The sequence below is a fragment of the Ovis canadensis genome, chromosome 23 (assembly GCF_042477335.2).
Source record: "Ovis canadensis isolate MfBH-ARS-UI-01 breed Bighorn chromosome 23, ARS-UI_OviCan_v2, whole genome shotgun sequence".
Lineage (NCBI taxonomy): Eukaryota > Metazoa > Chordata > Mammalia > Artiodactyla > Bovidae > Ovis > Ovis canadensis.
In genome coordinates this window covers 46,397,436-46,412,276 of record NC_091267.1, presented here as the reverse complement: position 1 = coordinate 46,412,276, position 14,841 = coordinate 46,397,436, and the positions used below count along the sequence as shown (strand labels likewise).

Sequence of the window (14,841 nt, the reverse complement as noted above, 5' to 3'; positions counted from 1 at the left end):
ACAGAACCTCACATAGTTTCTCAAAGCTGCTGCCACAGAAAAAGGAAACCAAGAATGCATTGAAAACCATAAATATCAGGGGTTCCCTGGCGGTCCAGTGGTTAAGATTCCACACTTCCACTGCGGGTGGTATGGTCTCAATCCCTGCTCAGACGCACTAAGGTCCCACGTGCGCTGTGGCTCAGTCAGAAAAAGAAAAACGCTTAAGGCATCACCTATGAGAGAGAGATGTACTGTAGGACTTTAGATACGAATTCTAAGGAGTGTTTAACAAACCTGCACTAGCCAATGGCAGTTGAGTAGCCTGGAAAATGCCTAACTCGGAACTGAGGCAGGCTGTATGGTAGTTTTGCCCATGCCCGAGGGAACATCAGCAGGAATGGAATCTTACTGACCTGCATTGCACCCAAAGCGAAAGGTGAAATCTTTTATCTTGACGTTACCAAAAAGACTGTAATCACGTAATGGGATGACATATCTACCCATGATCAAAGCGGATTTGTCGTGAAAGGGCCCTTGGCAGATAATGTAAGGAAAACTTCAGTTTATTACATGACCATAAATTGCACAAATTACCCACGATAATTCCACAGTGCTGATGCCGAAAAAGCTTTTGACTGCCTAAAGGATTATTTCTTTAGAAAATATTAGAGGAAAGAATGCTCCCACCACCTCTGAAAAATTTCCTAATGAAAATGAAGAATGCGTTTGGAGGAACCTAACATTCAAGTAAAAGAAATAATCAAAGATAGCTGGAAGTGAAAGAAAGTGTGAAAGTGTTAGTTGCTCAGTTGTGTCCGACTCTTTGTGACCCCATGGACTGTAGCCCACCAGGCTCCTCTGTCCATGGAATTCTCCAGGCAAGAAAACTGGAGTGGGTTATGAAATTATGTAAATTATGAAAGTATGATAACACATTTATAGGAAACTTGGGAAATACAGAACAAGATTACATATAGTTCCGCTATATATTACGATTATTTTTTAGTAGCTAAATTAAGATTTTTTAGTTGGAGTTTCAATATTGAACCCTCAAAAGTTAGTAGAATACAGAGAAGTAACGGATATAGTAGACCTGAAAAGCACTGTGAACCTATTCAACATAATTAAGATTTATACAAAATCACAGGATAGTAGGAAACAAATTTTATTCAAATTCCCATAGACTGTAAACTGGGAGACACTGGAATATATCCAGAGACATAGAACAAGGTGCAACAATTTCATGGTCTAAAGGTATTGACCGACCTCCCCTGTGGCTCAGACAGTAAAGAATCTGCCTGTAATGTGGGATACTCGGGTTTGATCCCTGGGTTGGGAAGAAGCCCTGGAGAGAGGAATGACAACCCACTCCAGTATTCTTGACTGGAGAATTCCACAGACAGAGGAGCCTGGTGGGCTACAGTCCTGAAGTCGCGAAGAGTCGGACATGACTGAGCAACTACCACTTTAATTTTTCACTTTCAAAGGTATTGAAATCATACCGAGTCTGTTGTCTATCACTGTCCTACCTAAATTTAAAGCTCTAGATTCTATTTCTTCTTCAACCTCTGATTGCAGAAGTATATTTTATGAAAGATAAAAAGTCCATTGTTTGGGACAGCTCTCTGGATTGTGGTCTTAAAGGTTGATCACAATTTCATTTTTATAGCAACACAGTAATTTGCTTCTGCTTTTAATAAGGGATGGTTATGCCGTCAGATTCTGTGAACGAACCAAAGGTCTAGAATATCCTCAGAAGATTTTTATCAATCAGTGACAGATACACAGACACTGGGAAGCACTGTTTTAAAAAAAAAATACCGTGATGTTGACCACCTTCAAGACATCTTAAGATTGATTATAGGAGATGGCAGTTCACCTGGACATCCAGTGAAACCACAAGTGCAGACAGCTTGTGAGAAGAGCAGCAGCGAAAGGAGAGCCGTTTGTGGGGGGACTTCAGCCAGCGTCACAGATTTACTCAGTATTTGTGTTAGATGGAGAAACAAAATGCCAGAGAAGGTCATAGACTTGGCATCCTGGGAACAGAAGTGCTTCCAGCTTGGCAGAAATCCACAAGCCCCAACAACTTGGAGAAGCAATTCCTTTGATGTACCTCATCAAGTAATAGGAATGGTAAATTCCAGACGGCGTGCAGGCAAGCTCTGGGACACGGTGGTGAGCAGGGCAGATGAGGCTCCCGCCACAGGATGGAAGAGCTCAGCATTCTCACCTGCGTTCTCTCTTCCTAGAAGCTCCCACCTCTTGAAGTTCTTGGGACGATTAAATAATCCTGTGCAAAGCCCTTTGAACAGTACCTGACACACACTAGCACGGGTATTAGCTTTTGCTATTATTTGCCAAGCGCTTGGCTGCCTGCCTTCCGCCCTTTACACTTTGTCCCCCTGAAGCCCCATCCATTCTTCTGGCTTCAACCACCTCCACGCTGGATGATTCCCAGACCCAGAGCTCCAGTCCTGGTCCCTGAAGGACAGCTTATCCCACCTTCATAGAAAATCATTTCTACGTCAGTTCCCTTACTAGCTTTTCTTGTGGGTCTTAGAGGACAAGTCCCCTGACCTCTTTAAGCTCCTGTCCCCTCACAAATATAATGAAGTGTTAGATTAGATGATCTTTAGGGGCCCTTCAAGTCCTTGAGCCTACCGCTGATTCTATATCTGAAACCCATGCCATTGTCTTGCTCTTCAGGCTATTCCTCTCTTCGAACTTAAAAAAAAAAAAATATTTTTTTACTTATCCGTGGCAACCTTCTCCCTGTCTCCAAAGCCTGAGGTCTCTGTATCACCTTAGACTCTCCCTACAGCCCATCAGGTGTCAACTTCTGAAATAGTATGTATTATCTCCCATCCTTTCATGGCCCCTGCAGGTCCTGGACCTGGAGAAGTCCTTTTACAATGGATAATCTCTGAATTGACCTTCATTTTCCTAGCGTACTTTCTCTCTCCCGCCCTCTCTCTCTCTCTCCTTTCCTTTCTTCCTCCCTTCTTCCCTCCCTCTCTCTCTCCTTTCTTTCTTTCTTTTTCTCCTTAATTGAAGGGGAAATGCTAGTATGCAATCACCTCTCTTGGTCTTGCTTGGTCAGTCGTGTCCGACTCTTTGAGACCCTATAGATCATAGCCCACCAGGCTCCTCTGTCCATGGGATTCTCCAGACAAGAATACTGGAGTGGGTTGCTGTTTCCTCTTCCAGGGATCTTCCCAACCCAGGGATCAAATGCACACCCCTTGTGTCTCCTGCCTTGATAGCTAAATTCTTTACCACTGCGCCACCAGGAAGCCCATACATAATTATACTTGGATTTAAAAATCTGTTTGCTCCATAATTTTGTTATTAATGCATAGAGAATGTTGATAAATGCATATGTTTGTGATTTCATCCTCTTGGTATGTGGGGGTTTTTGAAAACAGGATAAAACATTTCCTTCAGTCCTTGTGATTTTTTTTTTGAGTCTTAAATTCTATTTTATCACTGTGTTTTATGGCTGAAACTATTTAATATATCTAGCACCTATTCCAGTTTGGATGCTGTTTCTCGTACAGAAGGCACCCATGCCTACTAACCAGAGGTCATGGTCTGGTAGGGGAACCTCCACTAAGCAGTTATGACAGGGCATCATAATGAACGCCGTATTGCGTGCAGGCTGCTGGAGGGTGGAAGTCGCTCTGCCCGGTACCATGTCTGTCACAGCACTCTGCACAAGAAGCTTCCTTGATGCCCCATTGTCTGAGAGGATAAAGACCAGCTTTCCGTGGTCTGGCCACCACTTACCCTAACTTAAGCTTTTTTCTTTTTTTTTTTTTTTTCAGCTTTTCTGGTCTTTCTTGCTTTCTTTAAATGCTTTTTGCAAGCCTTCAGTTCTTCAGTTATGGGTTCTCCTTTCCCCTCTTTTGTTACCCCCTCCCAGTTATCCACATCCTTCAAGGGTTCTGTGTTAAAGGTACAAATGCAAAGAAGGCGTGAAGCCTCTGCAAGCCCACAGGGATACCCCCATCATCTCGCTGCCGTCCCATCTCTCACATGATCACCTAACTTTCTGCGTCTGTGTCCCGTGTCCTCAGTGAAAATGCACCAAGGTCAAGACTAACGTACTGAATTTTGTCCTCTCCCTCTCATGTCCCCTAACTCGAGCATGTATCTCTAGAAGACACTCAGTAATTATAGGGTGACTAAATGAGCAGATATAAGGTAGGCTTTGGATTCCAGATGAAAACTGTTCTTGATGGGGGTGCAATGCGAGGTGTATTTAATGAGCAAAGGCTAGAGTTCACCCTCATGCCTGACTTTCTGGTGACCTCCGAGACTCCCGAGCACCCACACACGCGCAGTCGTCTTTGCCTAATGTTTGGCCCTGAGCCCGTTGCCATGGAGACGACTTCACTTGACCGGCATCCCCAGTGCACCTCCTGGCAGCGGCAACTGGAGCCTTCCTGCCGTTGCGGTGAGGGCAACTCCTTGGGTAGCACAGCGTCTCCCTGGAGGAGTGTGCAAGGTCAGGCTGACTTCAGGTCATTTTCTAAAGATACTCAGCCAGACTTTGGGGGAGGAAGTTTCCTTTTTATTCCCCATTGTCATGGCACCGCTCCAAACTCCTTTGTTTGCTTGTCTTTGCACAGGATTCATGTGCTCAGAGCTCTCAGCACTGCGTTGCTCAGACATCGTGTTCTCCACATTTTGGTGGACGCTTGCCCATCAGGCCCACCTGGGATCCTTGGGGTTCAGCTCCCAGGCCACTGCTCTCCTCACCATGCTCAACTTTTTTGCTTTTTTCCGTCCACTCATATGTGCTTGGTTGCTACCTACATGCTAAGTGAGGCTCAGCGCTTTATCCCGTGTTACCAACGAGGTCACACCCTCTCTGCCCAGCTCTGCCACCACATCATCCCACAGTTGCCCTGAAATAAACAGACACACGTTTCTCCTTGTCTCGACAAGCAGCTTGCACAGCTGTCCTCCCTGAAAAATACCCTTCCACCTTTCTTTTCCAGTGAAGTGGAAATATTAAGAAATAGGCTCCCATCTGCCTGTCCTCACCCTCAAAGCCTATGTTCAAGTCAGCGCGCAGTCACTTGTCCGCTGTGGTGCTCAGGGTGGAAGGGGCTCGTGGGCACCAGAATTCTGGATCGCATTCATGGGTCAGTGGCCCTGTGTGTTTGCAGGACGGCCAGCTGCCCAGTGGCTCTGTGACAAGAACAGTGTTTGTGCACAGAGTCCTTTCCCCGCTGCCAGGTGGGAGGAGCAGAGAGCATCCTGCTCATGAGGCCATCCCCAGAGTCCCTCCTCTGAGCAGGTGTCCTCTTCCTGATGCTTTTCTGTGGAGGGGGTTATCTGCACTGCTCCTTCCCATCTCTCACCCCCGCCCCCCTCCCAGGGTTCTTGTGCTCCAGAAATAGGGAACATTGTCTGGGGACAGGCAGTTTTTTGCAGGACTGAGATTGCATTTAGTCTGGGACTCACAAGGAGAGAGTAGGTGTTATTCACCTGGGCCTAGGAACAAAATTGTGTGTGCTAGAATGTGTGTGTGTGTGTGTGTGTGTGTGTTTGTGAGAGAGAGAGAGATGATGTAATCTGCAAGTGGGTATAAGTGTTGAGTTGGCCAGAACATTAATTTGGGTGTTGTTTCTTTAAAAAAAAAAAATAACGTGTTACAGACAAATCTGAACGATGCTTCTCTGAGAAGATGGTTCATGGTTTCTGTAGCTCCCCAAACCACCCCTTATCCCTCTCAGAGTTTGCAGCCCACTGTACCAGAGCAGTCACTCCAAGCAGATCACTTCCACCTTCCACCTATTTTACTAGAGGAGTGATTTGGGGAATATTTTCTTCCTCTGTAGAAGAAACAATCTCCGTAGGTATCAGGGAGGGAGGGAGATGAGGAGACGGGGCTGAAATGACATCTGCCCTGCCAGCAGGTCTTGCAGGCAAAGCTGATTTTATCTTTTTAGGTGTGGTGGGTGGGATAAAGAGACCCCCATCTGCTCCCCTTTGCTGATGTCACAACAAGAGTACTTGTTTGTCTAAGGCAAACTTACTGGAATATAAAGTTGTCTTTATCTTTTTTGGGGTAGTCTCTGGGGTGGTCCTTTGGGCTTCCCTGGTGGCTCAGATGGTAAGGAATCTGCCTGCAATGTTCAGTTCAGTCCCTCAGTTGTGTCTGACTCTTTGTGACCCCATGAATCGCAGCACGCCAGGCCTCCCTGTCCATCACCAACTCCCGGAGTTCACTCAGACTCATGTCCGTCGAGTCCGTGATGCCATCCAGCCATCCCATCCTCTGTCGTCCCCTTCTCCTCCTGCCCCCAATCCTTCCCAGCATCAGAGTCTTTTCCAGTGAGTCAACTCTTCACATGAGGTGGCCAAAGTACTGGAGTTTCAGCTTTAGCATCATTCCTTCCAAAGAAATCCCAGGGCTGATCTCTTTCAGAATGGACTGGTTGGATCTCCTTGCAGTCCAAGGGACTCTCAAGAGTCTTCTCCAACACCACAGTTCAAAAGCATCAATTCTTCGGTGCTCAGCCTTCTTCACAGTCCAACTCTCACATCCATACATGACCGCAGGAAAAACCATAGCCTTGACTAGATGGACCTTAGTCAGCAAAGTAATGTCCCTGCTTTTGAATATGCTGTCTAGGTTGGTCATAACTTTTCTTCCAAGTAGTAAGCGTCTTTTAATTTCATGGCTGCAGTCACCATCTGTGGTGATTTGGGAGCCCCCAAAAAATAAAGTCTGCCACTTTATTTTCCACTTAAGTTTCCACTGTTTCCCCATCTATTTCCCATGAAGTGATGGGACCAGATGCCATGATCTTCGTTTTCTGAATGTTGAGCTTTAAGCTGCAATGTAGGAGATCCATATTCGATTCCTGGATTGGGAAGATCCCCTGGAGAAGGGAATGGCTACCCAATCCAGTATTCTTGCCTAGAGAACTCCATGGACAAAGGAGCTTGGTGGGCTACAGTCATGGGGTCGCAAAGAGTCGGACACGATCGAGCGAGTAACACTTTAACCTTCTGGGGCGAGATTTTTTTTTTTATTGAAGTATAATTGATGACAATATTATATAAGCTACAGGTGTACAATATAGTGATTCACAATTTTAAAGGTTATACTCCATTTACAGTTACTATAAAACATTAGTTATATTCCCTGTGTTGTACAATAAATATATTCTTGAGGTTTATTTTATACCTCATAGTTTATACCTCTTACTCCTCTCCCCTGTGTTGCCCCCTACTTCCCTCTTCCTACTGATAAGCACCAGTTTGTTCTCTATATCTGTGAGTCTGCTTCTTTTTTGTTATATTCACTGTTCATGGGAAATAGATGGGGAAACAGTGGAAACAGTGCCAGACTTCATTTCAACTGCATATTCAAAAGCAGAGACATTACTTTGCCGACTAAGGTCCATCTAGTCAAGGCTATGGTTTTTCCTGCGGTCATGTATGGATGTGAGAGTTGGACTGTGAAGAAGGCTGAGCACCGAAGAATTGATGCTTTTGAACTGTGATGTTGGAGAAGACTCTTGAGAGTCCCTTGGACTGCAAGGAGATCCAACCAGTCCATTCTGAAGGAGATCAGCCCTGGGATTTCTTTGGAAGGAATGATGCTAAAGCTGAAACTCCAGTACTTTGGCCACCTCATGCAAAGAGTTGACTCATTGGAAAAGACTATGATGCTGGGAGGGATTGGGGGCAGGAGGAGAAGGGGATGACAGAGGATGAGATGGCTGGATGGTACCACGGACTCGATGGATGTGAGTCTGAGTGAACTCCGGGAGTTGGTGATGGACAGGGAGGCCTGGCGTGCTGCAATTCATGGGGTCGCAAAGAGTCATACACGACTGAGCGACTGAACTGACTGAACTGAACTGGTCACTGTATTTTTTAGATTTCACACATAAGTAAGATCATACAGTATGTCTTTCCCTGTCTAACTTATTTCACTCAGTATAATTACCCTTCAAGTCGCTCCATGTTGCTGTAGATGACAGGATTTCATTCTTTTTCATGGCTGAGTAGCAGTCCATTGTATATAGATACCACATCTTCTTTATCCTGGCATGAGATATTTTAATAAATATTAAGAGATAGGTGAAAGCTTACATTTGGTAGCAAGTTAATGACAAAATATTTCATATCAGGTTGTACTCTTAATCATCTCATGGAAAGCAGATTTCCTAATAGTTTCTTTAGACCCACAAGAAAGGCTCAGCGTGTAGATCTACCAGGCGGTGGCTGTGGAGCTCAGTGGCCAAGCTGCTTCTTCCGTCCTCACACCGCAGAGCTGGGTTGCTCAGTCCTGAGAAGCTGCTAGGGCTTTCTCGCCCGTCTTGTGCTCAGAGCTGCCCGCAGATGCCTGGGCGCCCAGCCCCACGCAGGCCGTTGCTGCCCTCTCCACCTGCTCCAATGTCACCCGTCACTCAGCCGGACAACGGGGAGCCCTCCTTGCTGTCTCCCCATCTGTCCCCCCACCCAGACCACGACGAGCCCCAGCACCCTCACCCTGAAATAGCTTGGAACCCATCGCCCCCTCTCCGTCCTGAATACCTCTGCCCTCGCTCGGCCCCCATCTCCCCGGCGCAGAGCTGCCCTCAGCTCAGTCCTTGACACACAGCCACCTGTCCTTCTTCCTCTCTGAAAGCTTTTCAAGATGACAACCCCCGTTTGAGAACTGGCCAGCTGCCGGCACTGCCTGGCATCTCCACCACTGCCTCCCCTCTCTCTCACGGAGGGAGAATGAAGCCTTGAGAAGCTGGATAACTTGCTGAGACACTGTCTCTGAGTCATGTGAGAGCTGGATCAGAACTCTGGCCAGTCTGCCCTCGGTGTGCAGGGCTCAGCCCCACGCCCCAGGGCTGCAGGACAGTGTTGCAGCGGCCAGCCCCTCCGTCCCGGTGAGCTGACCCCCTTCCGCCTCCCCAGGCTTTCCATCATGGATGGTGACTTGGGTCAGGCTTGGGAGTAGGCTCTGGGGTGAGAGAAGGACAGAGGCCCTGGGCCTGAGAGCTCCCAAGATAAGTGTTAGGTGGGAATGTGAACAGTATACACATGCGGTCAACACGGGGGTCAGAAGGCCAACAGACTCAGCCTCCTGGAGGGAGGAGACTCCTGCCTCTCCAGGCTCATGGCTCAGCATCCTCACTTGCACCCCTGCTCCAGAAGCTCCCCGCTGTGTTCCCTGCACACGCCGGGCCATGTCCCCCATTCTTGCTCTCTGGAATGCCTGCCCCACCTTCTACCCCAGGACTCTTGTCCTTTTACACTCAGCTCAGGCATCACCTTCCCCCGGGGAGGCTGGGTCTGTGCAGGCCTTCTGACCCCTGTGTAGACCCCATATGTATATTCACATTCCTACCTAACAGTCACCCTGGGGGCTCTCAGGCCCAGGGAGTCTGTCCTTCCTTCACCCCAGAGCCTCGTACCAAGCCTGGCCCAAGATCCATAATGCTCATTGCTTTTTGTTTTCAATTAAGGTATAGCTGGCATGTAACCTTATATGCAGTTCAGTTTAGTTCAGTCGCTCAGTCATGTCTGACTCTTTGCAACCCCATGAATCGCAGCACACAGGCCTCCCTGTCCATCACCAACTCCCGGAGTTTACTCAAACTCAAGTCCATTGAGTTGGTGATGCCATCCAGCCATCTCATCCTCTGTCGTCCCCTTCTCCTCCTGCCCCCAACCCCTCCCAGCATCAGAGTCTTTTCCAATGAGTCAACTCTTCACACGAGGTGGCCAAAGTACTGGAGTTTCAGCTTCGTTCCCTCCAAAGAAATCCCAGGGCTGATCTTCAGAATGGACTGGTTGGTTTCAAATGTAAACATAGTGATTTGATATTTGTGTCTATTGTGAAATGGTCACCATAGTAAATCTAGTTATCACCCATGATCGTAAATACTTACAATTTTTTTTTCTTGTGATTAGAATTTTTAAGATTTACTCTCTTAGCAACTTGCAGAAGTGCAATATGGCATCATTAACTATAGTTGCTGTGCTGTACATTACATGACATCCCAGGACTTGGTTATTTTATAACTGAAAGTGTGTATCTTTTGACCCGTTTTTCATTAGGATGATGGTCACTTTGAGCTGCTTTGTGTGAGTGCCTTGCATCTGCTTTTCCCAATTCTGCTTGGACACTGGCACCTGTGGGCAGGCTCTGTGTCTACTAACTGGCTTTAAATATATATATTTATTTATTTGCATTGGGTCTCAGTAGCATCACACAGGATCTTCATTGCATCATGCGGGATCTTTCCTTGCAGTGCACAGACTCCCTAGTTGTGGCTCAGTAGTTGTTGTGACCAGGCTTAGTTGCTTCGTGGTATGTGGGATCTTAGTTCCCTGACCGGGGATCGAACCTGTGTCCCCTTCATTGGAAGGTGAAGTTTTAACCACTAGACCACCAGGAAAGTCCCTGAACTGGCATCTGACAAGCAACTTCTCTGCGGCAGTGCAGGTCGGCTTTAGAACTGTGTGTACAAAGGTGATGAAGACTTCTGCTTCCTTTCCTTGAGCACAGATGCAAGCCCAGAATCACAGGGCGGCAGTGTGACCGGTGTACTCCCGGCTTCTACCGCTTTCCTGAGTGCCTCCCCTGCCACTGCAGCAGAGATGGGACCGAGCCAGGAGTCTGTGACCCGGGCACCGGGGCGTGTCTCTGCAAGGTAAGACGGAATGTGCAATGCTGGAGATGTGGGCCACCAGCCAGAGTGGAGGGTCTTCATGCTGAGTCATTGTATAAAAACCCGTGGGAAACGAGATTGACCCATGATCAATGATGCTGGGAAAGATTGAAGGCAGGAGAAGAAGGGGATGACAGAGGATGAGATGGTTAGATGGCATCACCAACTTGATGGACATGAATTTGAGCAGGCTTCGGCAGTTGGTGATGGACAGGGAAGCCTGGCATGCTACAGTCCGTGGGGTCACAAGGAGTCCGACATGACTAAGCGACTGAACTGAACTGAACTCACTGGGTAGAAACAGTTAGAAGCCACCCCATCATTGGGTAGAAACAGTTAGAAGCCTCCCCAGCCTCACTGCTCTTGACCTTTGGAGGGTCTACAGACCTCCTTAAGAATCTGATGACACAAATGGTCTCCAGAAAAATCAGCACAAACTTTTGTCTATGATTTCAAGAGGTTCCTGGGTTTCCCTGAAGCCTATTCCTGTCCCGTGGACCCCAGGTTCATCATCTCTGCTCCAGGGTGTTCTGCCAATGACGGATGGGTTCCCCAATCCCAGCAGATGCTCTAAAGTGGTTGTAAGTGGGATGAAGCAGTCTCCCCCACATTGTGAAATTTTTGGTGCTGTTTTTCTACCTTCAAGATGCTAAAGGGCATCTGATGAAATTTAGGAAATCCTCTCTTCCATTTGTATGTGGTATAAAAATTTAAACAGTTGATGTGGTAGAACAGTTGAACAGTCATATAACTTTGGATGTTTTATTAGCATCCACGTCCCATTGTCTTATGTCGGTACTTAATTTGTAGCTCCCTTGAATCAGAGGCCCTTCAGAAGGAATGATCTCTTCTTTTGTGGTTTTCTTTGACAGGAAAACGTGCAAGGCACAGAATGCAACATGTGTCGGGAAGGGTCATTCTACCTGGACCCAGCGAATCCCAAGGGTTGTACCAGCTGCTTTTGTTTCGGAGTCAGTCATCACTGTCACAGCACTCATAAGAGAAGGGCTAAGGTAGGCAGGGCATCAGAGTCCTTCTGTTTTTCTTTAGCACTTCTAAATGAGAAAGTGAGGGGTTCCCAGGTGGCACAGTGGTAAAGAATCTGCCCACAGAACAGGAGACGTGAGTTCGGGTCCTGGGTTGGGGAGATCCCCTGGAGTAGGAAGTGGCAACCCACTCCAGTATTCTTGCCTGGAGAGTTCCATGGACAGAGGAGCCTGGTGGGCTGCAGTCTGTGGGGTCGCAAAGAGTCGGACATGACTGAGCATGAGCATGCATAAAAATAAAAAATGAGAAAGTAACGCACTGGCATGAGATGTGAAGAGTCATGGAGGTTTTTGCATCCTGCTGGGTTAGAATGTTAAGCACTGTGCTCACTGTCCTTAGCCTGCAGGGTTCTGTCCCCAGATGTCCTCATGTCCCTCAGCTCACGTCCCCCATCAAATCTCTGCTCACGTGTCCCAGTGCTTGGAGAAGCCTCCCCTCACCACTCACTGATTCTGTGCCCTCACCTTTCTCTGTGGACTTCATAGCGTGCATCACAGTTCTAAAGCTTATTATCGCTCTTCTTTCACCACTTGCATGTAACCTCCCTGATAGAATCCCAGTGCCGTGAGCAGGATCTGAGATGTAGTAGTTGCTCAGTAAATGCTCAGTAGAGTTGGTTGTTCTCCTCCCTTACTTATCTGCTTATCTTCCTGTTTTACTTACCTTCTCACCTGTTTTACCACATCTTGTCTTTGGCCACTTTTAAAGTCAACTCCAGAAAGCTGACACTTGTGTTGCCTTCATGACCCCATGCTTGCTTTCTTGTGTGAGTCACGTATTTGTTGTTATTGTTGTTTAGTTGCTAAGTTGTGTCCGACTGTTTTGTGACCCTATGGAGTGAGTCATGTATTATGTCCAACAAATGTTCAAAGAAAGATTTTTGTATCTGTTTTACTGCCTGCCTCTTGAAAGGAGCACAAGCTTGTAGTTGGGGGAGAAAGTTATTTTGTAAATCCACCCTGAAGGCTCCTCTTCTTATCCCCAGGGGACCCCCGAAGCATTATTCCACATCTATGCCTTGTCAGCTCCCTCTTTTCCTTCCCTTCATAATTTAACTCCTGGCTTCCTTTGTGATCAGGGGAGTATTTAATTCTGATGCTCCATTTAGAGAAAAACAACGACAGCAGGCCACTGTATTTCACATCATATTTTTTCTGCAAGGAGCTCATCATTAAAATGCGCCCACAGTCCTAGTTATGGTCCACACCCTTATTTGCATATTATTTGAACAGTTATTGGACACTACTAAATGTCAGGATGTGTGCAGGGCTAAAGGATAAACCCCACATGCATATGGCCACTATCCTTTGAGAACTCCTAGTCTCCATGGGTCTGTTGGGGGCTGAGCGGGAATCAGAGACGAGGAGACACCCGAGGGAGGCCTTTGCAGCAAGGTGGCTGCCCCACGGCTCTTTCTGCTCTTCAAGATTCAGCCATCGCCAGAGGAGCCATGGGCACATGGTTCCATCCCTTGCCTCTGTGTTTCAGCTTGTGGACATGATGGGCTGGCGCCTGCAGACAGCGGACGGAGTGGACATCCCTGTCTCCTTCAACCCCGGCAGCAGCAGTATGGTGGCCGACCTCCAGGAACTGCCTGCCACGGTCCACAGCGCATCCTGGGTAGCCCCGCCTTCCTACCTGGGGGACAAGGTAACCACATCCTGCTGTTCTCCTGTGCCCTTGCTGGACTTCTTCCATCACTACCTGGGCATCATTAACTGGAGGTCTGGAAGGAAAGTTCCAGAGGTTCAAGTTACTAAAATTGGAGACCTTAGGTTAATCATGGGCTTCCCACATGGCTCAGTGGTAAAGAATCCTCCTGCCAATACAGGAGACTCAGGAGACTTGGGTTCTATCCCTGGGTCAGGAAGATCTCCTGGAGGAGGAAGGGCAACCCCCTCCATTATTCTTGCCTAGAGAACCTCATGGGCAGAGGAGCCTGGCGGGGTACAGTCCATAGCATCTCAAAAGGTCGAACACAACCGAGTGACCGAGCTCACGTCGGTTAATCACAAATGCAGATGATGGAGGGACTGAAGGTATATGTATCTCAGGGGCCCCACACGCATCGCTCACCAGCAAAGGAATAATGGCACCAGGTTGTTCTTGGTTTTCACTTAATGCTGAAGGAAAATTCTTAAATGGAAATAACCCATTTAAATAATACCTGATGCGAATGGCACATGTATGCTTTTAAATGCCAGTGCTGAGAATTCTTTGTTTTAAAGCAGAAGAAAGGCCCCTTGTCAGGAAAACAAAAGCTGCCAAGTGACTCATGAGCTTATTAAAAGAAGCCCAGGAACCAGCGACAGCACAGCTTTCATTAATAGAGTCACGTGTGGTTATGAATAAATTCTTTCTTTTTTAAAAAATAAGATTTACTGGGGTGCAGTTGATTTACAATGTTGTGTTAGTTTCTGCTGTCCAGCAAATTAAATCTGCTGTCCACTCTTTTTAGATTCTTTCACATATAGGTCATTAGAGAGTATTGAGTAGAGTTCCCTGTGCTCTACAGTAGGTCCTTATTGTTACATATTTGATATACTGTAGTGTGTGTATGTCACAGACGTAGAACACAAGCTTGTGCTTCCCAAAGGGGACAGGGTGCGGGGGAGAGGAATAAATTGGGAAATTGTGAGTGACGTGGTTAGATGCTCCTCAGGGAGCTTACAAACAAGTTGCTTTTCCTTTGCTGCATAAATTATCATTCCAGGATCAGGCCACCTACACTCATTTATAAGGACAGAAGTATGAGCCTCCCATAGAAACATCCTCTGGTGACACATGCTCCTGGGGGCCCAGGGTAGAGCTTTGGGGAAGAGGGAGATTTCACAGAGCCCCGCCCACAGGATACCATGTCCTCACATCTAGAATGACTAGATACTTGGGTCTTCTCAGCCTGAGCCCTCTGACGCTGTCTTTGGGTTGAAGGGCTGTGGCTGCTGACCTCTGAGTGTGGGAAACGTTGCTCATCTCACATAATCCTGCTTCTCCCTCTCGTGGCATGCCTCTTCACATCCACAGGACGAGCCCTGTACTTACTGGTCATCTTGTCCTGGGTAACAGACGACCCACAGACTTTGCAGCTTAAAGCAGCAGACCATTACTATCT

The 14,841-nt window shown here is 47.2% G+C and overlaps 1 protein-coding gene across 4 annotated transcripts in view; it reads left to right on the top strand.

Annotated features, from left to right (window-relative positions):
* The window catches only part of LAMA3 (laminin subunit alpha 3), a 253,721-nt gene that overhangs the window by 148,986 nt on the left and 89,894 nt on the right, over positions 1-14,841 (top strand). For all 4 annotated transcript variants that reach the window (XM_069569260.1, XM_069569259.1, XM_069569261.1 and 1 more), the window contains 3 exons: positions 10,520-10,664; positions 11,555-11,695; positions 13,218-13,379. In XM_069569260.1, the coding sequence (XP_069425361.1) occupies positions 10,520-10,664; positions 11,555-11,695; positions 13,218-13,379 (448 nt within the window). The remainder of the gene's footprint in view (positions 1-10,519; positions 10,665-11,554; positions 11,696-13,217; positions 13,380-14,841) is intronic.